General features: G+C 44.0%; 1 protein-coding gene across 1 annotated transcript in view; it reads left to right on the forward strand.

The window, feature by feature from the left end:
• The window catches only part of LRP1 (LDL receptor related protein 1), a 297,752-nt gene that overhangs the window by 198,713 nt on the left and 72,318 nt on the right, over nt 1-26,721 (forward strand). Inside the window, exons 24-39 of the mRNA XM_040425719.1 lie at nt 1,236-1,433; nt 5,556-5,760; nt 10,046-10,210; nt 10,507-10,751; nt 11,307-11,438; nt 13,414-13,641; nt 14,078-14,252; nt 18,450-18,544; nt 18,964-19,113; nt 19,468-19,608; nt 19,722-19,847; nt 20,075-20,206; nt 21,515-21,649; nt 24,409-24,538; nt 24,636-24,762; nt 25,810-25,961. Of these exons, the coding sequence (XP_040281653.1) occupies nt 1,236-1,433; nt 5,556-5,760; nt 10,046-10,210; nt 10,507-10,751; nt 11,307-11,438; nt 13,414-13,641; nt 14,078-14,252; nt 18,450-18,544; nt 18,964-19,113; nt 19,468-19,608; nt 19,722-19,847; nt 20,075-20,206; nt 21,515-21,649; nt 24,409-24,538; nt 24,636-24,762; nt 25,810-25,961 (2,536 nt within the window). The remainder of the gene's footprint in view (nt 1-1,235; nt 1,434-5,555; nt 5,761-10,045; nt 10,211-10,506; nt 10,752-11,306; nt 11,439-13,413; nt 13,642-14,077; nt 14,253-18,449; nt 18,545-18,963; nt 19,114-19,467; nt 19,609-19,721; nt 19,848-20,074; nt 20,207-21,514; nt 21,650-24,408; nt 24,539-24,635; nt 24,763-25,809; nt 25,962-26,721) is intronic.

Below are 26,721 nucleotides of genomic sequence, written 5' to 3' on the forward strand. Positions count from 1 at the left end.
TGAGGATTGGGGGAGGGTCTGATGAGGATTGGGGGAGGGTCTGATGAGGATTGGGGGAGGGTCTGATGAGGATTGGGGGAGGGTCTGATGAGGATTGGGGGGGAGGGTCTGATGAGGATTGGGGGGGAGGGTCTGATGAGGATTGGGGGGGGGGTCTGATGAGGATTGGGGGGGGGGTCTGATGAGGATTGGGGCGGTCTGATGAGGATTGGGGCGTCTGATCTGAGGTCTGATGAGGATTGGGGCGTCTGATCTGAGGTCTGATGAGGATTGGGGCGTCTGATCTGAGGTCTGATGAGGATTGGGGCGTCTGATCTGAGGTCTGATGAGGATTGGGGCGTCTGATCTGAGGTCTGATGAGGATTGGGGCGTCTGATCTGAGGTCTAATGAAAAAATACAATTTCTGATTTTCCTCCTCCAAAACCTTGAGGTGTCTTTTATAATGCAAAATATATGGTGTAATGTTAGAGAAAAATGCCTTTTTCTCTATCTAGCAGCATTTGTGCTCTCCTCCCCTAGACTTCTATGTGCAGCATGTGCATCTCTGTCTCTTTAAATTACCGCTTAATCATAGTTACCATTTAGGACATTACAGTGAAGTACTGGCCAATTCTGATTTGAATAAAGCACTTGGGGTGAGATGTAAGGATTAATATTGGCTGCTGCAGCCTCTGTATGTGTCCATCTCTCTCTCTCTGCATCTTATTCTGCCGCTCCCTTCCTCTCTTCAGCTGACCGTTGTCTTAACTCTCAAGACAGACATAGCAGAGAATGTTAATTTACGAGGGGGTGGCCATAGGATATTTTATATATATTCACCTGTACTGTTGATTTATGAAAAGTTTCTTTATACAACAGTGATCATTTACCTATCTTTTTGTCCTACTGCAGACAGGGCAGAGGGGTTGGCTCCAGCCAGTTGTCTATGAGCCAGACACATGAGATTGTGGAGCAGGAGGGGGTCATTGCTGAGCTTCTAAGATGCTTAGAATTTTTATTTTTTTTAAGGTGTAAGATGAGACAAAATTAGGACCATGGGAGAAATAGCTAGGAGATTTTTTTTCTTTGGTCTGTCTTATCCGTGTTTAGTTCTTTATTGTCTGAAACCTGGCAATTAACTGGAGCGACGCGATAAGAAGCAGATGTGGCAACTGTAATATATTTTTATTACTGACCTCTTATTTCTGGAATTGAGAAGTAATCTATGAACTTCTGTTTCCTCCTCTCTTTTCAGATCCCTTTAAACCATTTATCATATTTTCAAACCGCCATGAAATCCGCCGGATCGATCTCCATAAGGGCGATTACAGCGTCCTTGTGCCAGGATTGAGGAACACCATTGCCCTAGATTTCCACCTAAACCAAAGCACCCTCTACTGGACTGATGTAGTAGAGGACAAAATATATCGTGGGAAGTTGTCTGAAAGTGGTGGTAAGTGGCATTTGGCTCTCCAAATAGTTTTTTCTTTCATTACGTCTTTAAAACATCAGGAATAAACTCCTAGTTCACCATAAAGTCTGGAGGACTTCCGTAAATATAGTGTTTCAAGAACAATGGAGGGGATTTATCATGAGGGGACTTGAATTCAGTTTTGATTTTATTTTGCATTGCGAAAGTTGTGACACATTAATCAAACTGCACGTTGTTAGGTATAAAGTTGTGCCAAACACCTTTGTCTAGAAATGCTACACCAGCTTTCTATGCCAACCCTTATTGGCATTTTTGTTTTGTCCTTTTTTTTTAAAAGTTGCTTTGATAAATCGGGAGTGAAACAACTTTCTCACTCATTTCCCCATAAAATGTAAAAAAAAATAAAATGCTAATTTTGGTGTAAGACAGGAAATACACCAAGACTTGCAACCTTTCTATGCCACAAAACTGGCACTCTCCCCAATGTCCTTTCAACTCCCTTATGTAAAAATAGCCATACACATACATTTAGTAGCTGCAGGCTGAACACCCGACCATTCATATGAACACTTGGCTTAGTAAGGCTACTTTCACAGCCAGCCAGTATTTACTGTATCCGGCACTGCCGGATGCAAACGGAATGTCCGCCAGCCCCATTAAGTATAATGGGGTCCATTCTGGTGGAAAACCGTCCGGACTCAAACCGCTACATGCTGCGGTTTGTGTCCAGCCGATTCTCCGGTCGTCTGCCGGAACAGCCATGCTGGACTTTCACACTGGAGGTGTGAAACTAGCCAGCCTCAGTAGGGGGTAATAACCACAGCTTATCCCCCTTGAGAACCAAAAGATTGCTCATCTTTAAGTTCTTGGCCCTAATTTCGACCAACATTGTGTGTGAGTAGAGAGTCGGGACAACCTCATACCCATTAGATGGTTGGCCTACTCTGCCAAAATCAGGGGGCTCGGATGAAGTTTATCTAATAAGTATGGTCTCCTTAACATGCTTGCAGTTTATCAAGGTTTGAAATCTTGGGAGTCATTTACTATCAGATATGTCAGTTTTCTGGCATATATCTGTTGCAGATCATGTGCACCGCAATCTGCGACTTTTCCCAGCTCACGCCAGGTCTAAAAAAGGGGTGGAAAGGGCATGGATGGGGCGGCAGGCCGTCTCATTTATCATTTTCTATGCCTGTTTTAGGCGTAGAAAATGGTGTAAATTTAAGCCAGCAAGGAAGCTATCTTACATTTAAACCGGTGTTCTGCCAAATCTCTATACCTTGCAAAAAGTCTATACTGGAAGTGACGCGGCCGCACAGGAATCAGCTGGAGGAGGGTGTGCGCTGCGCAAGCGCACATCCACTGGCTTAGGAAAGAATCGTTGCAGCGCCGAGATAGAAGTACTTCGTGCACCGCACGCGCGCACTTAGGGGTATAGAGATTTTCCAGCGCAAAATGTTGCATCAGATCTCCATACCCCTGAGTGCGCACGCGCGCACAAATCATCAGATCAAATCAGGATGAACTGCAACTAATGATTTGTGCACGCGTGCGCACTCAGGGGTAGGGAGATCTGATGCAAGATTTTGTGCTGCAAAATCTCTATACCCCTAGTACTTCTATCTCGTGCACACCCTCCTCCAGCTGATTCCTGTGCGGCCGCTTCACTTCCGGTATAGACTTTTCGCAAGGTATAGAGATTTGGCAGAACACCGGCAGTGAATACGCCGGTTATGTAGAGGCCGGCGCCTCTTTATAACTTCGGTAGAACCAACACCAGCGCACGGGGTTATTAAGACCAGCTTCTAAAACGCCTGTCTTAATAAATTACCCTTTAGTGTTTTTCACTAGTTGGACTTTACAAATATTTTTTTTTTCCTTATTTCAGGTTTTTGAAAGGCAGCAGAATGTACTTTTAATGTTCTATTGGTAAAAACTGGTACAAGAGAATTTTTTTTAATTTTTTTATTTTGCATTAAAACACCTATATTACGTTCAGTGGATGAATTATACACAAATATGTTCCTCTACTGCCTATAAAGTACAATCATATAATATATAGAAAAAAAATAAAGCCAATTTAGGAGATTTCACGTCCAGTTTGTTTCATATGCCCTCAGCCATGAGTCTGTTTCCACAGTTCAACGCCCCGCTTAGAGAGTTGTCTGGTCTGGGTTGCACATCATGCTTTTCTTAATGATACCCTTCGTAGCCGGAAAACATTTATCATGATACAAGAGTTAATTAGCATTCTGAGCTTGCTGTTAATGCTAATTATAGTCTGATGGCAATTACAAAGAGGAGGGTACTGAGAAAACAAAATGCTAATTCCCCCTTAGTTGTATGTAGCTAGGTCTGCTGCACAGGCATTCTGAATCCTGGTGTTTCCTTATCGGAGGTATTGTTCCTCATCCGGTTCAACTTGAAGGCACCTCTACCATGTAGCTGTATTCATCAGTACTTGAAATATGCCTCCATTAGGCCCCTTTCACACGGGCGTGGCGGATTGGCTCCGGATGCGTTCAGTGAAACTCGCACCATTTTGCAAGCAAGTTCAGTCAGTTTTGTCTGCGATTGCGTTCAGTTTTTTCCGCGCGAGTGCAATGCGTTTTGATGCGTTTTTCACGCGCTCGATAAAAAACCTGCAGGTTTACAAACAACATCTCCTAGCAACCATCAGTGAAAAACGCATCGGCACTTGCTACCGGATGCAATGCGTTTTTCACTGAAGCCCCATTCACTTCTATGGGGTCAGGGCTGCGTGAATAATGCAGAATATAGAGCGTGCTGCGTTTTTCAAACAACGCAGAACTGATGCCTGAAAAAAAAAAACGCTCCCGTACACAGACCCATTGAAATGAATGGGTCAGGATTCAGTGCGGGTGCTATGCGTTCAGGTCACGCATCGCACCCGCGCGGAAAACTCGCTGGTGTGAAAGGGGCCTTAGTCTCCTGCACTAGATGCAATCTACATAAAAGTAGCTTAACAACCAGACAAATCCTCTGTGCATATGAATGCATCACCGCATGATACGAACCAGACACCTTAAATACTTCTCTGCCTCCAGACCCTTGGTCACAGTAGATGTCCGCTCTGTACATTTCAGAATTATAGTAAAATATTTTTAGTTTCCAAGCCACTGTTCACTGTTTCCTCTACAATTGTCAAAGATTTACTGTATAAAATTACAGTTTTGATGATTTTGTATACTAAAGTCTCATGAACTGATCAAGGTTGTGTAGGAACTGCAAGACTGAGGGTTATAAACCAAACCACTCCGATACAGCTACCAAGGGACCCTGGGGTCTGTGTGTAGGTCTCCTAGATCATTCGGGAAGTGATGATGATGTGTCTATAGGCATTCGTAGAATGCTTTTCTAGGCCAAATAGCGGACTCCACCCACCAAGCGGGAATTTGTGAACCGGATGAACACCATTTTAAGATTTGAGAGAGGGGTATATGTGAAGAGAAGATGTCCAGCCAAATTTATGGAAATATGGCAAGGATGGTTTGCAGTGCCGGGACTGGCGTCTCCGGCACTACAGGGGGTTGCTTGAGGGGACAGCTTTCCACATTAGGTCTTGCAGTTCCATAATCGAGATCTTTAATAAGGTCTCTGCTTATATACATGGGTGTTCGCGACACCCCCCCCCCCTTCCCCCTTGGCTGAGTCGTCTCTCTGCAGGATTGTTGTTGGGGGAGGGGGGAGGGGATTTTGTATTAAAAGAAGCATTATGGTATTTTGCCATATTCGCTGTGAGAATGAACCTACTATGCGCTAGGTCTCTATCCTATTCAATGTAACAGAATGGCTTTTATTGTATGCAAAAGTTTTATTTCAATAAAAATTATATCTGATTAAAAAAAAGTAATGTCAAGACAGTTTTAGTCTTCATGGATGGAGGATGTTTTAAAGAAGGTTGATCATGTAATCAATTGGAGACTGTACCCTGTGACCTCCACAAATTGCTAGAACGAGGGGACATCATTGCCGGGGTCTCAGGTCACACACACCCAATAATCAAATAATGGTGATATCTTCTGATATGTTTCAGTGAACTTTTGCATTAATTATCAGTGTACCGTAAATTGTCTGACTTTGTTCTTTTTGCCATTTGTCTTTTTTTTTTGTATCTTTTAGCTCTTACCAGCTTTGAGGTCATCATCCAGTATGGCCTGGCAACCCCTGAAGGCCTGGCTGTAGATTGGATTGCTGGAAATATTTACTGGGTAGAAAGCAACTTGGATCAGATTGAGGTGGCTAAGTTAGATGGTACGATGAGGACAACGCTTCTGGCTGGTGACATTGAACACCCTCGTGCCATTGCCCTAGATCCTCGTAATGGGTTTGTATACTAAAATTTTTATTTTTTGTCAGTTATATTTGTCAGTTATTTTTTTTTCTCAATATTTGGTGCTTATGAAGAGGTAGTAAGGTGCTTATGAAGAAGTGCATATTGTTTGTGTCATTAAGGGGCTGCAGCAGTTCCTGGCAATCAGCAAGATTTAGTATGAAGTGATTCACAGGACCTAGTAAGACAATGTGACAATATTCAACAATAAGGGTAACCCAAGGATACGATTTAAGAATGGCCATCCTGATTGTACTACAGCTTTCTCAAATACAGACAGAATTGAGAATAACTGAATAAATGTTTTAAAAATCATGAACGTACTAATGGCATCTTGGTTCTTGACATGTTCCTCAAGGGTTGTATACTTAAGGCTTCATGCACATGACAGTTGTGTGTTTTGCAGTCTGCAAATTGCGGATTCACAAAACACGGATTGATATAACTGCCTATTCTTGTCCGCAAAATGGACCAGAATAGGACAGGTTATATTTTTTTTTTGCGGACCACGGAATGGAGCAACGTGTCCGCATCTTTTGCGGCCCCATTGAAGTGAATGGGTCCGCATCCAAGCCACAAAAACTGCGGCTCGGATGCGGACAAAAACAACGGTCGTGTGCATGTGGCTGAAGATTGATCAGCCTTGTCTCGAGATACAGTGATGACTCAAATGGACATCAGCAACAGAACTAAGCAACAACTTTCCATTGTATCCCCATCCACTTCTGCATAGATTTTTAAAGGGGTTCTGCAGTTTAAACTGATTATCTATCCTCTGGATAGATCATCAGCATCTGACCGGTGGGGGTCCGACTAGTATCAACTGGCCTGGGCGCGGCTAAGTTCCGTTCACTTGAATGGAGCTTAGCCCCACTCAGGCCAGTTGATACTAGTCGTGACGTCACTGGGCCAGCGGTAAACAGTGAGAAGGCCGCTACCCCCACCTGGAGCGCTGCTGCCTTCTCAAACAGCTGATCGGCGGGGGTCCCGGGTGTCGAACCCCCGCTGGTCAGATGCTGATGATCAGTTTAAACAAACTGCAAAACCCCTTTAACTTGGGTATTTAAAGAGGACCTTTCACCTCTTGACATGTCCGTTTTAATAGCTTCATGCATTCCCCATGTAATAACAATTCTGGAGCATCTATTCCTATGGCTCTATGTTGTACCATTTCTTTGTTTCTACTAGAAGTTATGAATGAATTGCTAGCAGTCTGCAGTAAGGGTACAGAGGGGTGGTAACTAGTTGGGGGTGTGTGCCTGCACAGACTCGCTCTATCCAATCAGTGCTGCCGATTTCAGACTATGCAGGTACACCCCTCCCAACTTGTTACTTCCCCTCTGTACCCTTACTGCAGACTGCTAGTAGAAATAATAAAGGAACGGCACAACAGAATTGTTATTACATAGGGAATGCATGAAGCTATTAAAACAGACATGTCAGGAGTGTTGAAAGGTCCTCTTTAAGGGATATTTCAGATTGTCAAAGAGGGATACTTCAGGTGGATTCACACTTAGTGGGCATGGAGGGACACCTTTGTTTGTGTGTTTTTTTGTTTTTTTTTAAACTGATCAGATTGAAAAAAGTGGATTTCATATATTCTGTTTTGGGTTCAATATCGATTAGGCATGAAGGTCCATATTCTTCAGCAGTTTTTCATTTCCACGGTGCCTCAAAAAAAAAAAAAAATATGCAGAATATTGAATAGAGTGGTGAATAATGATGTGATGTATAAGAGAGATAATTTGCAGTGAGGAAACAGATACTTACTGCAGTAATGTAGTAGGATTATAGTTTTTATTGATCTTCATCTCGTAAGCAACATTTCAAGAGCAAAGTTAGATTCAGGTCCAAAAGGAGGACACTTGGGTGGTATGACGGTGACTGACTGCCACTAGCATGCCCAACACCAACAATTGTGGTTTCTAGTAGCGCATGCATTGCTGTGAATGACTTGTTCTGTACCCTTTGCAGAATTCGACTTTCAGCTAGTGAGTGATAATCATGGAAAAGAGCAATATGTTTTTCTATTGTAGCTGGTTTTATCTGAAAGGCGCAGTCCTGTAGGGACACTTGTGGTTTAGCCGTCAGAATTGCTGCATAATTCTGGCCCTTCTGGCATTTTTTTCCAGTGACAGAGTCCAAAGATAAGCCTGTGGGACCATAATTGATAGTTGTGTTTGATCAGGCCAGCGGGAGGTTCTTGGAAGTGTTATGAAACAGAATGCAAATGGCATGCCAAAGCTTTACTGAAAACACATCAACTACAATAGACATGGGCTGTAATGGTGAAAGGGACAGTACGCAAGCAGAAAGCAAAATCCGCTCATGCACTTGCAGATGTTAATTCGAATGCTTGTTGTGCTCTGTATTAGGAACGAGACTTTATTATACTGTGTGTGTGGATCAGATTTTTCCTTTTCTTCAGTATATTTGTGTTCCAGTCTGTAATGGTTTAACAGCCTACGATGGAATAACATTTTATAGCAATTTTTAAAGAGTAACTCTAAGGTACTCTCTTATTGTCCCAGTATCTGTGTGACATTTTCATGAGAATCCCAAAATTTTTTTTACTAGTAGTTTATTTTCTGGTAGTTTACAATCATTCGATACATCAAATGGAAATTCTTCTGCTGACGGGGGTTTCCAAGAATTTATAACTGACAACCTCCTGATGATCCCCAGGATAGGTCATCCGTATCTGATCGGCAGGGTCTGACACCTGGGACCCCCACCAATCAGCTGTTTAAGAAGTGCCACAGCCTTCTCACAGCTTTTTCTAGGCCAGTGACGACCAGTTCATCTGTCACATGGCCTAGGAGCAGCTGAGCCCCATAGAAGTGAATGGGGCTGAGCACGATACCAAGCACAGCTGCTATACAATGTCCGGAGCTTTGTTTGTTTAAGGGGTTGTCTGGGTTCAGGGCTGAACCCAGATATAAGATCCCCTTCACTGCTTTACTATGAACAAGTGGCATATTAGAGCATTTCCTTGCTCCGATGCTCCCCTAGCCTTGCGCTGCATTGTGCAAATGGGCGGTGTATAACGCTGTGGGTGGTTTTAGAGGCGGTTATCACTAGTACTAGGCCACAGGGCTCATAGGTCCGCTGATGCCTTCTTAAACATTTGATCGGCGGGGGTCCCAGGTGTTGGACCCCCGCGTTCAAATACTGATGACCTATCCAGAGGATAGGTCATCAGTTATAAAATCTTGGAAAACCCTTTTAAGTTTTACAGACTTTCATGGTTGCATGCCATGAGTGGCAACCAGGATGAAGTGATCACCACACCAGGTCTGTAATTGTCCATCTCACCTACAGTATGTGTCCCTGCCATCCAAGCATGTTAACAAAGATTCAAGAATACATTTTTTAATTTTTTTTATTTTAACTTAATTTTTATTTTGGAAAGTCATAAAATTAGTACATAGACCAATATTAAAAACATCAGTGTATATAATATAACAATCATAGAATTAGTACATAGACCAATATTGAACACATCAGTGTATATAATATAACAATCATAAATATCCTTATACCCCTCATCCCCCCCCCCCCCCCCCCCCCCATTGGCTGTCGTTCCCCTCGGTTCATTCAAGTGCAACATATAATAAGTACATTAGTCATATCAAGATATGTCTACGTGGCTCTGCGTGCAACTCTCCGATTCCTTCCAATATCCTCATAAATTTTGATTTGTTGAAGGTATAGACCCCTTCAAGGTATAGATACTTGAATGGCAACAACAAATTATGAAAATTTAGAAATATTAACAAATGTGTTATTTTAAAGTTTATGGACCCTTTTGCATTGACATTTTTGTTGTTAATTTGCTGGTTAAATACAAAGCAAAGCAACTTTCTATATAGTCTTCTTTAAAAATCTCCTACTATTTTGCTTATTCGCCTGTCTGGTGGTGGTGCTGAATCTGACATAAATCTGTCAGAGCATTACTCCTGTCTCTGTTAGCTCTCTCTGCTCTTCCCCATCTTCTCTCCATGTAAGATTCAGCAGCAGGGAGGGAAGAGGAGGGCCATCTGGTTGGCAGATCAAAGAGTGGAGAGGGGGGAAAGCATCTAAGGAAGGCAGATCACCGAGGCTCTAGGAAGGGACTAAAGGTGGCTCTCTTTGCTGTTTCAAAAGTTGCTAAAGTTAAAGTAGAACATACTTTACAACCTGCTTCTTGGATTTTTACATGTAAGGTATAAGATAACAAGCCTTGTGTTACTTATCCAGCATCATGTGTATATTCGTTATGTGATTTTTATTTTTTCAGTATCCTCTTCTGGACAGACTGGGATTCTAGCATGCCACGCATAGAAGCAGCTTCGATGAGTGGGGAGGGACGTAGGACTATTCATAAAGAAACCGGATCAGGAGGGTGGCCAAATGGTCTTACTTTAGACTACTTAGAAGAGCGCATTCTTTGGATCGATGCCAGGTACGGCTTACCCATGTGCCATACATGAAGCTGAAGGCCAGCACCCCCATGGAATAGATTTTGGTCTAGAAACTGACTACAGTGTGTCATAGAACGTTGTCAACGCTTATCTGAGCATTTTGTAGACCATATAGTATAACTAATTTTCTCATTTTCATCCTGGTAAGTTAATGTTGCTTTGTTGCTTCCTCTAGTACGAACTTTAATTTAGAAATGCTAAATGAACAACTTATCCATTGTATACACTACTTACGTTCTATTTAAGAGTTGGTTACTTAGCTGTGTTAACTCCTTAGATCAGATGCAATTTACTCGGCAAAGTATGATGGTTCAGGACACATTGAAGTACTGAAAGGCCACGAATACTTATCTCATCCTTTTGCCGTCACACTATATGGTGGGGAAGTTTACTGGACTGACTGGAGGACAAACACCTTGGCAAAAGCAAATAAATGGACTGGTCACAATGTAACTGTGGTACAGCGCACCAACACTCAACCCTTTGACCTTCAGGTTTATCACCCCTCACGCCAACCCCTAGGTAAGACATAAAATATTTAGTTGTGTGCATTCATACTGGACATGTGAAATGTTAAAGACTGGTGCATTATATCCATCAGCTGCTGTAAAATAGTTAGAGATTTTCCGTGATGTTTCTTACTGATGACCTATCCTCAGGATTGGACATCATGATCTGGTTGGTGGTATTCCAACCCCCGGAATCCCCGCTGATCAGCTTCTGACTGCTTTTCCAAGGCCAGTGACCTTGCGTTCATGTGTCACATGGCCTAGTTGCCACTCTGCCTCATAGAAGTCAATGGGGCTGAGCATGGTACCAAGCACATCTGCTATACAATGTATGGCACTGTGCGAAGGCCGTGGTGCTCACAAGAGCATCGGTGCCTTCTCAAACAGCTGGTCAGCAGGGGTCCCGGGTGTCAGACACCCAAAGATCAGATACTGATGACCTATCCAGAGGATAGGTCAACATTAAAAAAAAAAAAAAAATCCTGTAAAACCCCTTTAAAAAATGTCTTCTATGCTTGAGATAACTGCCTATTTCAAATTTTTTCTTTGTTTCATTGGTACATTTTAGCACCAAACCCGTGTGCGGCAAATGACGGAAAAGGACCCTGCAGCCACTTGTGCCTTATTACCTACAACCAGACGTTCTCCTGTGCTTGCCCTCATCTCATGAAGTTATCTCCAGACAAAAAGACCTGCCTTGGTAAGTGTGTGAAACTGTTGCCTTCAATAACAAATGTCTGGCAATTGTATAGTTCTTCCAGTCTGCCTCCATGCTCTGGTTGTCATAGGAGCTTTAGCAAACATCAGTGTCTCTGATAGTTAAATGGTTCTTTGTAGACGTTATCATTCAGCTAGTTATACAGTCCACACAATATCCGCCTCAGTTTAGCTTTATCTAGTGTAGTGTATCACAATAGACTGGTGCACGTTAGCTGATTGGTTTGATAGGATGCAGTATAGCTTGTGTCAGCCACACCAAAGACTCTTCCAAAGGTAAAAGCAGGTTAAGGCCTAGCTCACATGAACGTATGGCTTTTATAGTTTATTGCGGTCCGTTGTTCCGTTTTTGAGTTCCGTTGCGTTTCCGTTCTGTTTTTTCGTTTTTCAGTATGGCATATACGTATGTGTTCCGTTTTTTGGGCGGACCCATTGACTTGAATGGAGCCACGAACGTGATTTGCGGGCAATAATAGGACATGTTCTATCTTTCAACGGAACGGGAAATACGGAATGCTTACGGAACACATTCCGTTTTTAATGCAGAACCATTGAAATGAATGGTTCCGTATCTGGAACGCAAAAAAACGGCCCGTACACGCGCAAAAAAACAATTGTGTGAACTAGGCCTAAGGCTACTTTCACACCCGCGTTAGGTGCGGATCCGTCTGGTATCTGCACAGATGGATCCGCACCTATAATGCAAACGTTTTTTTTTTTTTTTTCCATCATAATGCAAACGGATCCGTTTTCACTTACACTGAAAGTCAATGGGAGGCGGATCCGTTTGCAGTTGCACCATATTGTGTCAGTGGAAACGGATCCGTCCCCATTGACTTACACTGTAAGTCAGGACGGATCCGTTTGGCTCCGCCTCTAGAGCGGAATGGAGGCAAACTGATGCATTCTGAACAGATCCTTATCCATTCAGAATACATTAGGGCTGAACCGATCCGTTTGGGGTCGCTTGTGAGAGCCCTGAAACGGATCTCACAAGCGGACCCAGAAACGCCAGTGTGAAAGTAGCCTTACACGTCCTTATATTACAGCCGATTGTTCGTATTCCTTCCTGACAGTCGGCTGCTTGTTCAGTGACGGAGACCTCTGCATTTACCTGCAGCGAACTCCTTCATAACATGAGAATGAGGGATCGCTCGACCTCATACAGAATTATTGTTTCTGGGCAGCAGATCACGGTTTAGACCGCATGATCTGGTGTGCCTGCATAAACATCAGGATCAACTGGTGAACAAGTGTTTTGCTCGTTCATCGTGTGATCGGCAGCACATTTCGACGGGCAGTCTGTCGGGAATGAGTGTTCGCGGGAGCGTTCATTCCTGATAATCTGTCTGAATGTCGGGCATTGTAAACCCACCTTAGGGTCTGCTCTGGCCGGCATTAACGGTTTTGCATATTTTTCCTATTTGTTGCCTTAGGAGAAGTCTTCGTACACACACTTTGGTCTCTTCAGTGAGGCCCAGTTTCCCTCCCCCTTCCAGATTTGTTGGGAAAAGGAGGAGCATTTTCCCTAGAATATATAAATTTTGTAATTGCTATTGTGTGTAATACCTAATTATGTAAGCATAGAGGCATTCACATTGCCATTCTCATAATTAAGTATAATATTGCTTGCAAAACAGCCATATTGTTTTTCTGACCTGCTGTCATGTGAGGACCAAAGCTGCTTATTTGTATGGCTTTTTACTAAGCTGATTGATGCTTGGCTGCTGCTGTATTCCTATTCCTCCTTGAGTAGTCGTGCACCGAGGAGGAACGAGGGACCTGATACCGTGGTTCTGGTGATCGCTGGGGGTCACTGCAGTCAGGCCTCCAGCAATCAGACGTTTGTCACTTATCCTATCATTTATGGGAAGCCCCATTAAAAATGGTTAACGTTCATATGAACGTGGTTATACATAGGAATGTAATCACTCTTCTTCTCTTTCTGACACTTCTAGAATCCAGGAAATTCCTGTTGTATGCTCGCCAGATGGAAATCCGTGGAGTTGACATTGATAACCCATATTACAACTACATCATCTCTTTCACTGTCCCGGACATCGACAATGTCACTGTAGTAGATTATGATGCCATAGAGCAACGCATCTACTGGTCGGATGTCCGCACACAAACCATCAAGAGAGCTTTCATCAATGGCACTGGAGTGGAGACCGTGGTGTCTGCTGGTAATGGCCTACACGATTTTATTTCTTTCTCTCCTCCCCTAGAAGTACACAGGGTGTTTCTAAAGGATGGACCCAGTTTGAAATCGTTATATCTGTGCAACCGTGAACCTTCCTCCCCCCCAACACAAGGTGTTTTGCGTTCTGCCGCTCAGCAAGACTGAATCCGCAATTGTGGTGGAGCGTGCATTTTGCCATTGATCCGCCCATTCCAAATTGTAATTGTCGCTGGTATGTGAGTGGCGAGCACAGGGCGACCTCACACTTCAGAGGAAAAGAGGAGAAGATAAAACTGGATAACTTGTTAATGTCCTTGTGACATGCACTGCTTTTAGCAACGCCTTGTATAAGACATTGTTTTATTTTGTATTTTAGTAATGTATTTTAAATGCATGAACATTATAGACTTTAACAGTTTTTTTCTCTTTCTAACTTGCAGACTTGCCAAACGCTCAAGGATTGGCTGTCGACTGGGTGTCTAGGAACCTATATTGGACAAGTTATGATGCTAATAAAAAGCAAATCAATGTGGCTCGCCTGGATGGGTCTTTCAAGAATGCAGTCATCCAGGGCTTGGACAAACCCCACTGCCTAGTGGTGAATCCATTGGAAGGGTGCGTTTCTATGATATGATTTTTCGAGCAATAGTAGATAATTAGAAGTAATCAAATAAGAAAGTTTATCCAGCTCACCATAAGCGTTCGGTGCACAGAGAGGACCGGGCCCGTCCCTTGTACAATGAGAGAAATAAAGGAATATTTTCATATATATTCTCCATTTTTTGAGCTAGATAATTGGAAGTAAAGACAGTCACATTTTAAGCGAATTCGCACTCGCTAATAAAAGTATTAATTTTTCTTAGGCCTTATGCACACGACCATTGTTTTGGTCCGCATCCGAGCCGCCATTTTTGCGGCTTGGATGCGGACCCATTCACTTCAATGGGGCCGCAAAAGATTTCGGAAAGCACTCCGTGTGCTGTCCGCATCCATTGCTCCGTTCGTAGCCCTGCAAAAAAAATAATATGTCCTATTCTTGTCCGTTTTGCAGACAACAATAGGCATTTCTACAATGGGCCGCCCATTCCGTAAATTGCGGTTTGCGGACCGCAAAAAACGGAACGGTTGTGTGCATGAGGCCTTAACAATACTTTCAACTCAGCCCATTTTTACAGTGGGTTAAGCCATTCATTGGCTTGACGTCTTACATTACACAATGCCATATGAGTAAGAGTCACTGGGAGACTTCTGGTCACCAGACACAGTGTCAGGCTCCATTCACACGTCCGCATCCGTTCCGCAAATTGCAGAACTATGTGCTCTCCGCATCCGCATTTCCGGAGCGGGCCCCCGATCTTCCAGTCCGCTGCTCCGGAAAAAAATAGAACATGTCCTATTCTTGTCCGCAATTGCAGACAAGAATAGGCGGTTCTATGGGGGTGCCGGTCGGGTGTATTGCGGATCCGCAAAGCACTACGGGCCTCTGAATGGAGTCTCATGGTTAGAACTTCTTGCATGTCGTCGTGAAATCAGATACTGCTGTAAAGCAGCTGCTGCGTCCCAATAAGATGAGCCTCTTCGTCATATACCATAGGAGCAGCATTTCTACAGGCCACAACCAATGGTCCCACTAACCTGTGCACTTATAGGGAATGTGTCATCAGAAAATGACCCATTGTTTACAGAGGTGATCTCATTACAGGCAGGATTAGAATGACGGGTAATAAGACAGGATCCACCATCTTCCCTTGTACAATGACCTCTGCACAGGGCATGCCTAGAAAACTCAATCTGTCATTATCTGGTTTTAACTGGCAGATACCATTTTTGGTGACTCATTTTCTTTAAAGAGTTTGTCGCATTAGGAGAGCCCCTGTCTAATCCATAGATTTCATAGAAAAGGGTCTCGGCACAGGACCCCCTCTGTGAGCCAGAACGGAGAGATCCACACAGGCAGTGTCTCTTGCTTTAGGGAGTATTATGCATCCATGTATTCCAGCCATTCTGTTGAGTAGCTGCATGTCATACTACATTCCCCAGCAGCCAGTACAGGTAAAGGCCTGTTGTCAGAAATATTCCTTGGCTATGTCCGCTATTTGCCTGGGCCCTTGGGAGCCGACAAAGTACTCAGATTGAGGCAGCATTCACAAAATTGATGTCCGGTCAGTGATTTTGAGCCAAAACCAGATGCGGCTCTAAACACAGAACGGGTGCAGATCTTTCCCTTATACCTTATGTCTGTGGAGGCTCCACTTCTGGTTTTGGCTCACAATCACTGACGTGTGATTAAGGCTTAAAGAGTGATAAGGTAAAAAAGGACCTTTAAAGCAGATATGTCACCAGGAACTCCACTGATAAACCAGGCACAATGTCTTGTAGGGCTAGCCCAGCTGAGCGTTATGATACCTTTCACTTAGTGATCTGATGCTTCATTCTGGAGTAAAAGTACTTTTAATCCATACACACATGAGCAGTTAAGTGCACTGAGGGTGGGTCCAAGCCACTTTGTGCACCTTTGCTCCTCCTGCTTTTCTGCCAGCCCCTCCCTCTCCTTCTTAGGAGACGAGAGGACTAGGCAGGAACCGGTTCTCATCAATCTGGAAGGAGAGGGAGCGGCTGGCAGAGGGACCAGGAGGTACAAGGATGATCAGAGTGGCTTGGGTTGCCTCCTGTGCACTTAAAAGGAGCAGCTCTAATGAAGCAAGGGCACGGACATCCTCTTAAACCAGTGGACATTGAGAGTCAACACTTATAAGTACCTGGGTGTACTCCTCAATAATAAGCTGGACTGGGCAGATAACATGGACGCACTATGCAGAAAGGGCCACAGCAGGCTTTACCTACTTAGGCTTTTGGAGTGCAGAGGGCACTTCTTGGGACCTTTTTCAACTCTGTGGTGGCATCTGCCATCTTCTTCGGAGTGGGGTAGGAGCATCTCAACCAGGGAGAGGAAGAGACTTGACAAACTGAGAGGATAGGTCATTGGTAAAAGTATTAATAGAGATCTGGGTAGTAAGCATTGAAGTTGCCCAGTGTTATTTCTGCCTGCAGGGACCCGGCTCTGTTGGAAGTAGGGCACAGAGGGATATGACGACTTCTGGTTGCTTGTCTGTCCCTGGCCGGCTTTCATGTGGGGGTGGACCAGACCAGAGTCGTTTCCAGTAATGTGGAAATAAGCAGAGGCATCTGTGTGGGAGAACTGGGTTCATTACGGGAAATTAATGTGAGGAAACAGTGGATCAGACATGGTGATAATGTCACGCACACCCCAGATCTGATCCAAGAAATGGCTTGCTGCGTTTCACAAAATTTATTACCGCACATATTCTACACATGATGCTATGGAAATCTGAGATTTGTTCATATACTTCAGCAGCTTATTAGGTGGCTGCAGACACATGTGCTACTTTGTGGGGAGACTTCTTCTCCAATATACTAACTACTGACAGATAACAGGAGCCGTGAGGGTTAAAAAGTCTGCTATAGGAGAATTAAAAAACCGTTTTAACCATATTCAATAGAAAGAGAAGCTTTCCTCGGTTTTCTCTACTTATAGGACAGACAGTGATTTGTTGCATGATGAAATATAATGTGTAACCTGATTCTTCAGATGCTTTCCTCACCGTTATGCCGATCACTGGCTGTGCCACAGAGGAGACCCCATCTTTGGGGCACCTGACAAGTATTGAATCTCCATGGAGCACCAGCTCTGGGGAAGTGAGGAATTGTACAGTTCCCATTGAAATTGTGTAATGCCAGACGTGCCAGGCACCTCACTCAGGCTAATAAATGAGGATGAGAAGTGGGGGCCTTACTCGGTAAACCATGAATGTCTTTAATAGGCTGGGTTGACAATTGGATTTCTAAACCAGACGATACCTGTCAATGAACAGTTTTTTCCTTTATGCTGAACTTTCTAATGTAAATGTTCTTCAGTCCTTCACCATTGCCAAGCTTGTTTGCGGTCAGTCAGTGAGGACACGCTTGGTTACTTGCAGGGACGGCAATGTTTGCTCGCTCTCTCGCAGCTCTCACGGCTCGCTCTCTCGCAGCTCTCACGGCTCGCTCTCTCGCAGCTCTCACGGCTCGCTCTCTCGCAGCTCTCACGGCTCGCTCTCTCGCAGCTCTCACGGCTCGCTCTCTCGCAGCTCTCACGGCTCGCTCTCTCGCAGCTCTCACGGCTCGCTCTCTCGCAGCTCTCACGGCTCGCTCTCTCGCAGCTCTCACGGCTCGCTCTCTCGCGGCTCTCACGGCTCTCTCTCTCGCAGCTCTCACGGCTCTCTCTCTCGCAGCTCTCACGGCTCGCTCTCTCGCAGCTCTCACGGCTCGCTCTCTCGCAGCTCTCACGGCTCGCTCTCTCGCAGCTCTCACGGCTCGCTCTCTTGCAGCTCTAATTTATCTAGGTGAGAAATTAGATGGGTGCCTGACCTGATAGACCTGGTGATTCACTGCACCCACACAGACATATGACTTGCCCAGTGACTATCAGTGTGATTGCTCAGTAACCTACATGAGGCGGTCACGGGGTCCCACTTCCTACACCTGCGGTATATGGGAGAGCTAATGTTGTACATGATTGAACCCTACAGTAATCCATCATGTGCGCTCCTCTGTGGGAGGCTGGCATTACTTTACTGTCATCATAGTCGGAGTGCAGGCTGTAATCATGTTCTAAAATATTGAGTAATGGTCATGGTTTGTGAACCGGGTTCAATTTAGGTAATTGCCTCAATGAGATGTGCACGGCTCATCTTATTCTGGGCGCATGTGGCTGCCAGTCTGGATTTGAACTAATCAGTATGTTTCTTTTAGGAAGCTCTACTGGACAGATGGTGACAACATCAGCATAGCTAATATGGATGGCACAGAGCGACAAGTCCTCTTTACTGGACAGAAGGGACCAGTTGGTGAGAACGCACATCTGACATTTACTGATCCTGCCTGATGTATATGAGGAGCTTTCTCTTTTATGTTAAAAGAAAGGGAACTGGAAAAGAATTGACCCTTGGTGATGGGAGAACATCAGTATGTGTGCAGAAACGGCTGTGTTTAGAAAGGGACAGCAAAGCTTACAATCTGATTTTAGCTTTACTGTCATTTTTGCCTGTGTTGGTTGAAGAATATATGATATCACATATCCGGCTAGTGAAGCACAGTGATGAGTAGTCACTAATGATTATAAGTAATGATTCCCAGTGCACAGAGCCCTCATTTACTCTTTGATCTGGCCTCACAGGTTATGGCTACTTCACATAGAACTGATGTATATAACTAGGAGGTAAATACCATTAGATTCATCTCATCATTTGTTGTCTCTGCTTTGTAGGTTTATCAATTGATTATGCAGAAAAAAAACTTTATTGGATCAATTCTGGGGCCGGAACCATCAATAGATGTAATCTCAGTGGAAAAGGACTGGAAGTGCTTCTTACTATGAAAACCTACCTCGGGAAGGCGACAGCACTGGCTATAATGGGTAAAGAATCTGTGCAGCCCTCAGTTATTGAAACTTACGTTTTACTCTATAAGTCATGGCTATTTATTCCAACTATACTCTTATTTCTGTGGAGAGCAATATATCAAATTTAGATGTTGGCCGGCACCTAAGTCATCTAATTTACCTGAAACCGGAGGGAGTTTTTTCTCTCATGTAGAAAATGCAGCAGATCTGTTGCTGCAGCCGTTTTCTTGGATTCAGGTCATTTTTATATCGGAGCCCATCCTGTTCAGATCTTGTCTTTGCACACGTTTCTCCTGGCGTTGTTATTATGGGGTTCACAACAAGTCTATTACTAGGACCATTCCTCAGTACAACTTCTGTTTTCCTTAGGTGACAAACTATGGTGGGCAGACCATGCTTCTGACAAAATGGGAACCTGCAATAAGAAGGATGGGTCAGATCCCAAAGTCTTGCGGCAGAACACCAATCAAGTCATGCACATGAAGGTTTATGATGAGGAGATCCAGAAAGGTAGGAGCATGGCAGCATCTTCTGCTCGTATCAGGGTGAAAATATATCTGATGGAAGTGGTTTCCTCTTCTCTGGTGGTCCCACTGAGAACTTCATACCTCCTTTTATTTTAGGATCCAACAACTGCTCCGTCAATAATGGAGATTGTTCCCAGCTGTGCCTTCCTACCTCCGCCATGACAAGATCCTGCATGTGCACTGCCGGCTATAGCCTGAGGACTGGACAGCAGTCCTGTGAGGGTGAGTACAGCCGGCCTGCTGCGCTGGACCAAGGATGATTCATATAGGAGTAGAATTACATGCAATTTTAGAATATATGATTTGCTTAATAGTTCTTGGTTAGAAATTTGGTATAAAATGTATTTGTATCTGCTATATGATCAGCTATGTTGCAGCTTTTTTTTTGTAGTTTTTCTTTTACATCTAGTAAGTTAACATAATATACTGTGTGTAATACTGTTTTGCAGGAGTTGGCTCCTTCTTGCTGTACTCTGTACATGAAGGGATACGAGGCATTCCTCTGGATCCAGCAGATAAATCTGATGCTCTGGTTCCAGTCTCTGGTACATCTCTGGCTGTTGGGATGGACTTCCATGCTGGTAAGATCCACTAGTATTCAGGGCTTTGGCAGATCGTCTGTCATACTATAATGGCTTGCATGCCTGCTAACTGGTCGGTCACCCTAGGTATATAATGAACTTTGATCAAGGGTTGACAATATATATTAGACTTAATGTCAATGGACTTCACTGAAATCTAATATGTATACGTTGGCATCTTGACTGATGGCAAATGTCAGAAGAAATGAGGAACCAAGAGGTGTCACATCCTGAAGTTTCTGGTAGACTTATATACCTCTCCACGTTGAAATAAACATTCACGATTATGCATGCTTACGGGAAAGTCAGAGAGGCTTGCACAGCCTGTAGGGACGGTGTCCAGATCTGGGCCACTCAACTGTTTCACAATTCGGCACAACTAAGGCTTCTCTGACTTTGTACAACCTGTTCAAAAAGGCCTGAGATGCACCTGTTTGTGCCAAAATAGCACCACATTTCTGGCGTAAAATTCTGTCTCAAAGTAAACCAACCAATAGTTGATCAGAGAAAAGTGTTTATCCCTGCACCACATTTATCCTCCAGCCTGAGCCCCTGTGATGTAAAATCTGGTGCAGGTCTACACAGCCTGTCTAAGTGTACGCCATCTTTAGGATTAGTAAATCTGGACCATTATCTTCCCATTGCAATTGTCACTTTTACATTTTATGTAGGTTTCAAATAAGGCTACTTTCACACCTGCGTTAGGTGCGGATCCGTCTGGTATCTGCACAGACGGATCCGCACCTATAATGCAAACGCTTGTATCCGTTCAGAACGGATCTGTTTGCATTACCATGATAATGCAAACGGATACGTTTTGACTTGCACTGAAAATCAATGGGAGGCGGATCCGTTTTCAATTGCACCATATTGTGTCAGTGAAAACGGATCCGTCCCCATTGTCTTACATTGTAAGTCAGGACGGATCCGTTTGGCTCCGCATCGTCGGACGGACATCAAAACACTGCAAGCAGCGTTTTGGTGTCGGCCTCCAGAGCGGAATGGAGGCTGAACGGAGGCAAACAGATGCGTTCTGAACGGATCCCTATCCATTCAGAATGCATTGGGGCTGAACCGATCCGTTTGGGGTCGCTTGTGAGAGCCCTGAAACTGATCTCACAGGCGGACCCAGAAACGGCAGTGTGAAAGTAGCCTGAGATGTGTGTTATGTCATATTCTGTAATATATTACAGCAGCTTGCATCAATACAGGTATGAAATATGTAAATGTGTATTAGAGGGAAATATATACACACACACACACTGAAAATTATTTACGGTAACATGATTATTAATTACTTTTATTTAGAAAATGACACAATCTACTGGGTGGACATGGGACTCAGCACCATCAGTAGAGCCAAGAGAGACCAGACCTGGCGAGAAGACGTGGTCACTAATGGCATTGGCAGAGTGGAGGGGATCGCAGTGGACTGGATAGCAGGTTGGCATTGTGGACCATCTAACTACCATGACACTATGTTATGGCTCCTCTTACTTGGTGTCAGATGCATCAGATACTAATACATCAATCCTATAGATAGTAAGGTTTCTGGCTGTTGTGGTGTGAGATGCATAATGTTATACCGGTAAACGACTGGAGCATCTTCTCTTAGTGCTGAGCTGTGAACAGTGGGGCGCGGAGTTGTAATATATAAATTTGCCACAGTCTTGTTTTTGGCGCTGAACTCTTTACTGCGTCTTACATCAGTTAGAGCGGTTTCATCTAGCTCCATGGTGAGAACTATTTGGGTTCGGCCACATGGGGCAGATTTAGCTGCAGATTTCACCTTCAGCATTGCAGAGGGTGAAATCTGCTGTGGATATCCGCAGCATAAATAGACATGAAGCAAATTTAAAATCCGCACTGCATGTCAGTTGTTTTTTTAATTAAAATATTAGTCAGTTTGGTGATTATGTTATATCCTTAAAGGGATTGTGCACCTTCGGCCTCAGCTGCTCCACTGCACTAAAATTGTTGACCACAGGGGTGACCTTCTCCCCTTGCGCCATGTACGATGTATGGGGCAGCAGGTCACCGCTGTGGCCAGCGATTGACTGCAGCCGCATCAAGACAGAAGTTTACATCCTGAGAGTGCAGTGGAGCAGCCGAGGCCATGAAGAGAAGAAGCAGGGAAAGAGGTTATTATGCTCCCCTTCACAGGTTCGCCCAAGAGGGGAGGTTTGCCAAACCCACCTAAATGTGCACAACCCCTTTAAATATCCAACTTTGACTGCCGTGGGGGAATATATCAAGTCTCCCATTTCTTTTGCCAGTTCTAATAACAAACCCCACGGCGGTCCATGCACCAGGATTATTAAAATGGTAATAATTCTGGTGCATCTTCAGGAGTTCTGTGAGCCAGTAAATGACATCTATGCCGGCGCAGATTTCTACTGTAATGTACACCAGTTTTGACGCAGAACACTTGCATCCAAATTTTTTACTTTTAGGTAGGGATCGACCGATTATCGGTTTGGCCGATATTATCGGCCGATATTGAGGATTTTGAACGTTATCGGTATCGGCATCTATTTTGCCGATATACCGATAACATATTGGGAACACAGAACGCGCTGCTCTCAGCGCTCTCTGTGTTCCCTCCGCAGCACAGGGGAGAAGGTAGCAGTGTCTCCCTCCCCCTGTGCTGCTGCTGCCGCTGTCGCCAATGAGAGGAGAGAGAACAAGAGGAGGGGAGGGGCTGTGGCCGCTGCTCCACCAATGAAGATAAGTCTCTCAATCATTCATATACAGGAGGCGGGAGCTGGCTGCAGAATCACATAGCCGGCTCCCGACCTCTATGAGCGGTAGCTGTGATCTGCGGTAGTTAACTCCTCAGGTGCCGCGGATCGCAGCCACCGCTCATAGAGGTCGGGAGCCGGCTATGTGATTCTGCAGCCAGCTCCCGCCTCCTGTATATGAATGAGAGACTTATCTTCATTGGTGGCGCAGTGCGCCCCCCCCCCCAAGCCCCCCAGTATTAATCATTGGTGGCGCAGTGCGCCCCCCACCCCCATCCCAATAGTAAAAACATTGGTGGCGCAGTGCGCCCCCACCCCCATCCCAATAGTAAAAACATTGGTGGCGCAGTGCCCCCCCCCCCAGTATTAATCATTGGTGGCAGTGGCCACAGGATCCCCTCTCCCCTGCTCCTCCGATCGGAGCCCCAGCAGTGTAATCCTGGAGCTCCGATCGGTTACCATGGCAGCCAGGACGCTATTGAAGCCCTGGATGCCATGGTAAGCTCCATGCTGCTGTGTGCACAGAGCAGCAGGGACAGTGTGAGCTCCTATTCACCCTGATAGAGATCTATGAGGGGGAAAAGGACAAGGGTTCTAGTCCCTAAGGGGGTTAAAAGTTAGTAAAAAAAAAACCACAAAAATATTAAGTATAAATGAAAAAGATTTAAAAAAAAAATACACATTAACAATAAACAAAAAAAATACACATTAACAATAAACATATTAATTTTCAGCAGATCTGTGTAGGAAATTTTTTTTTTCTCAAAAATGAAAATTCCCAGAATATCGGTATAAATTATCGGCTATCGGCCTGAAAGTTCACAAATTATCGGTATCGGCCCTAAAAAATCAATATCGGTCGATCCCTACTTTTAGGTTTTCAGAAATCTGGCGTAGGATGATACTTCCCGCCATGTGTTTAAATCTAAATAGATGCAAAATTCTGTGCTAATTAACTTCTTCCATCCGCATATCCTTATAGTGGTTTACTTCAGGATAGGTCATCATTATCAGATCGGAGGGGTCCGAGTCCTGACTAATAATTACCGGATAACCCCCTTGACTCTTATATATGTCTATGCAGAAAAAGAAACTTCTGGCCACTATCTAGACCCGGGATTGTGGACGTAAAAATGACTTGATAATAATAGGTAGCGATTCACTGGAAAATCAATTAATATCGATTCCTCATAGGAACAGTCCTGGCATATTTTCAAGGGTTACCTTGCTGTCTGGATGTGATGAGGCATACATTTTCAGAACATGAGTATTTTCTTTAAGAAGCATGCCATGGAAAAAGACTGGAAGAACAATTACTCGGGCTGCAGTCCTTTTTTTTTATTTTTAAATCATTTTTGTGAGCTGGATCCAGACACAGTATCGATATAAAATTCCATTTGGCCGTCTCGGATTCTTTCCTCCTATTTATGATTTCGTTGTCTGCGGCTCTCTCTTTTACAGGCAACATCTACTGGACAGATCAAGGATTTGACGTTATTGAGGTGGCTCGTCTAAATGGCTCCTTCCGTTATGTTGTCATATCCAAAGGACTGGACAAGCCCCGGGCCATTACTGTGCATCCAGAGAGAGGGTGAAGTGCCTTGATGTTCAGTGAAAATATGACTCTGTATCGAGAGTTTTATCTCCTCTTATTCACCTTGATTTCTTTTCTATTTCTGTCATGTTAGGTATCTGTTTTGGACAGAATGGGGTCAGTTCCCTCGCATTGAAAGGTCATACCTAGATGGAAGCGGAAGAACTGTCCTGGTGGATGTCAGCATCAGTTGGCCCAATGGTGTCTCAATAGATTATGAGGTATGATGTGATGCTCCTGTTCTTCATGATTAACATGATAGCCTGGAGGATTGCAGCCTTCCATAAGGCTTAGTGCAATTTTTATTAGCATTAAAGTTGTTGTTTTTTCTCCCTAAGGTAACCATAGTAACCTTCCTCCAGGGAGATGGAAAACTGTCCTAGGACTCCCCTACATAACGGAAACGAGACGGATCAGTTATGCAGGCCATAGACTTCTATTATGACGAAATGCCTCTAAAGGCATTCCGCTATGCATTCCGTCATAGAATTGCGTTATGGTCCGTGGTAACGGAATCCATAACGCAATTTTACCACCAAACGAAGCATGAACAAATTTCAAAATATGAAATTCGCTCACCTCTAGTGATGGCCTATTGCTAGATTATGCCATCCCATACTGTGATCGATGGAGGTCGAACTGCTGAACCCCCCCTGCTAATCCTTAGACTCTTTCACCGATGCTTCTGACCACCCGCTGGGCAGACTACTACAGCATAGCCCCATTCACTTGTATAAAGCCATTAGTTTTAGTTGTCATGTGTAACATGTTTGCTGGCATTGAAGTTGATATCTTTACTTTCACGCTTCCTACCAGTAATGCTTCTGTTCCCCAAAAATTTCAAGCAAGGCAGAATGAATTTTCTGGCAGACAACAGATTTCTATTGGATCGATTGATCATGTACATCGATTTAGGTTATCATCAGATTAAGGGTTAAATCAGTATAAATTACCCCAGTATAAGGGTCCATTCACACATCCACAAATGTTTTGTGGTCCGCAAAGTGCGAATCCGCAAAACACTGACACTGGCCATGCACGCTGTCCGTGTCTTTTGTGGCCCCATGGAAATGAATGGGGCCACAACCGTTCCGCAAAATTGCGGGACGGATTCGGACGTGTGACTGGACCCCTAAGTCCGAAGTACTCGCATACGTCCTGGTTTTCAGCTACAGTTGGACTTGGTCGTTTTCGGTATCTCACATGATGCCTCAGATTCTTAATATTCAAGGATGCAGTGATAACTCTCTGCATTGCCTGTCTTGCAGGAAGGAAAGCTGTACTGGTGTGATGCTCGCACTGATAAAATTGAGAGAATAGATTTGGAAACTGGGAAGAACAGAGAGGTTGTGCTGTCCAACAACAACATGGACATGTTCTCGGTGTCTGTCTTTGAAGATTACATCTACTGGAGTGACAGGTGAGGACTCTCGCCAATGTTCCCAGAGTTAATTTCTAATGCTTTCTTTCTACCCCTCAAGTAGATTTCTCCTTTGCAGTCTATGGTAAGCTTCTGTATGACTGGTGTTAGAGCTGCTTGCTTTACCCTAGTTGTATCTAAAGGGTTGATCTTGTAGTCATGACTGACTTTAGAAGCTGCTTCCTTCCAACTAACAGTACAATTCATGTCACATAGTCTAGTTCACAATTTATTTCAGACAGAGAATTTACCAAACTATAAACCCTGACTATCGCCTGGTATGTGAGACAAAACTACTGAAGGATTTTCACATTTACCTTTTCTAGGATCCAGCGATTTGGGAAATTTCATGTCATTTATGCTTTGTTCACCCTGCGTTTAATCTTCATGGTCAGCAGATACACTGGGGAAATCTTCTGATGTGTGCGCTGAACATAAAGCTTGGTTGTAATTGACTACGCCTTTTAAAAGTCTGATTTACTAGTGCATTCCTGCCAGATACACTGTGTGCACAATTATTAGGCACGTTGTATTTTTGAGGATTCATTTTATTATTGAATACTTTTCAGAGTCAGTTAAATCTAATAATCTAATAATTACGCACACCTTGATATAGGGTCTTGATCTCCTAAGGCCACCCCCTCCCTCATTACACAAATGCACATCACCTGATATGTTTCCATCCAATAAGCATTCGAGTTTATATAGCCTGGCGTTGGAAGATACGTATAAAGATGATATAGTCAAGATACTTGCCTAA

Source organism: Bufo bufo, chromosome 3 (genome assembly GCF_905171765.1).
Source record: "Bufo bufo chromosome 3, aBufBuf1.1, whole genome shotgun sequence".
In the NCBI taxonomy this organism is placed as follows: domain Eukaryota; kingdom Metazoa; phylum Chordata; class Amphibia; order Anura; family Bufonidae; genus Bufo; species Bufo bufo.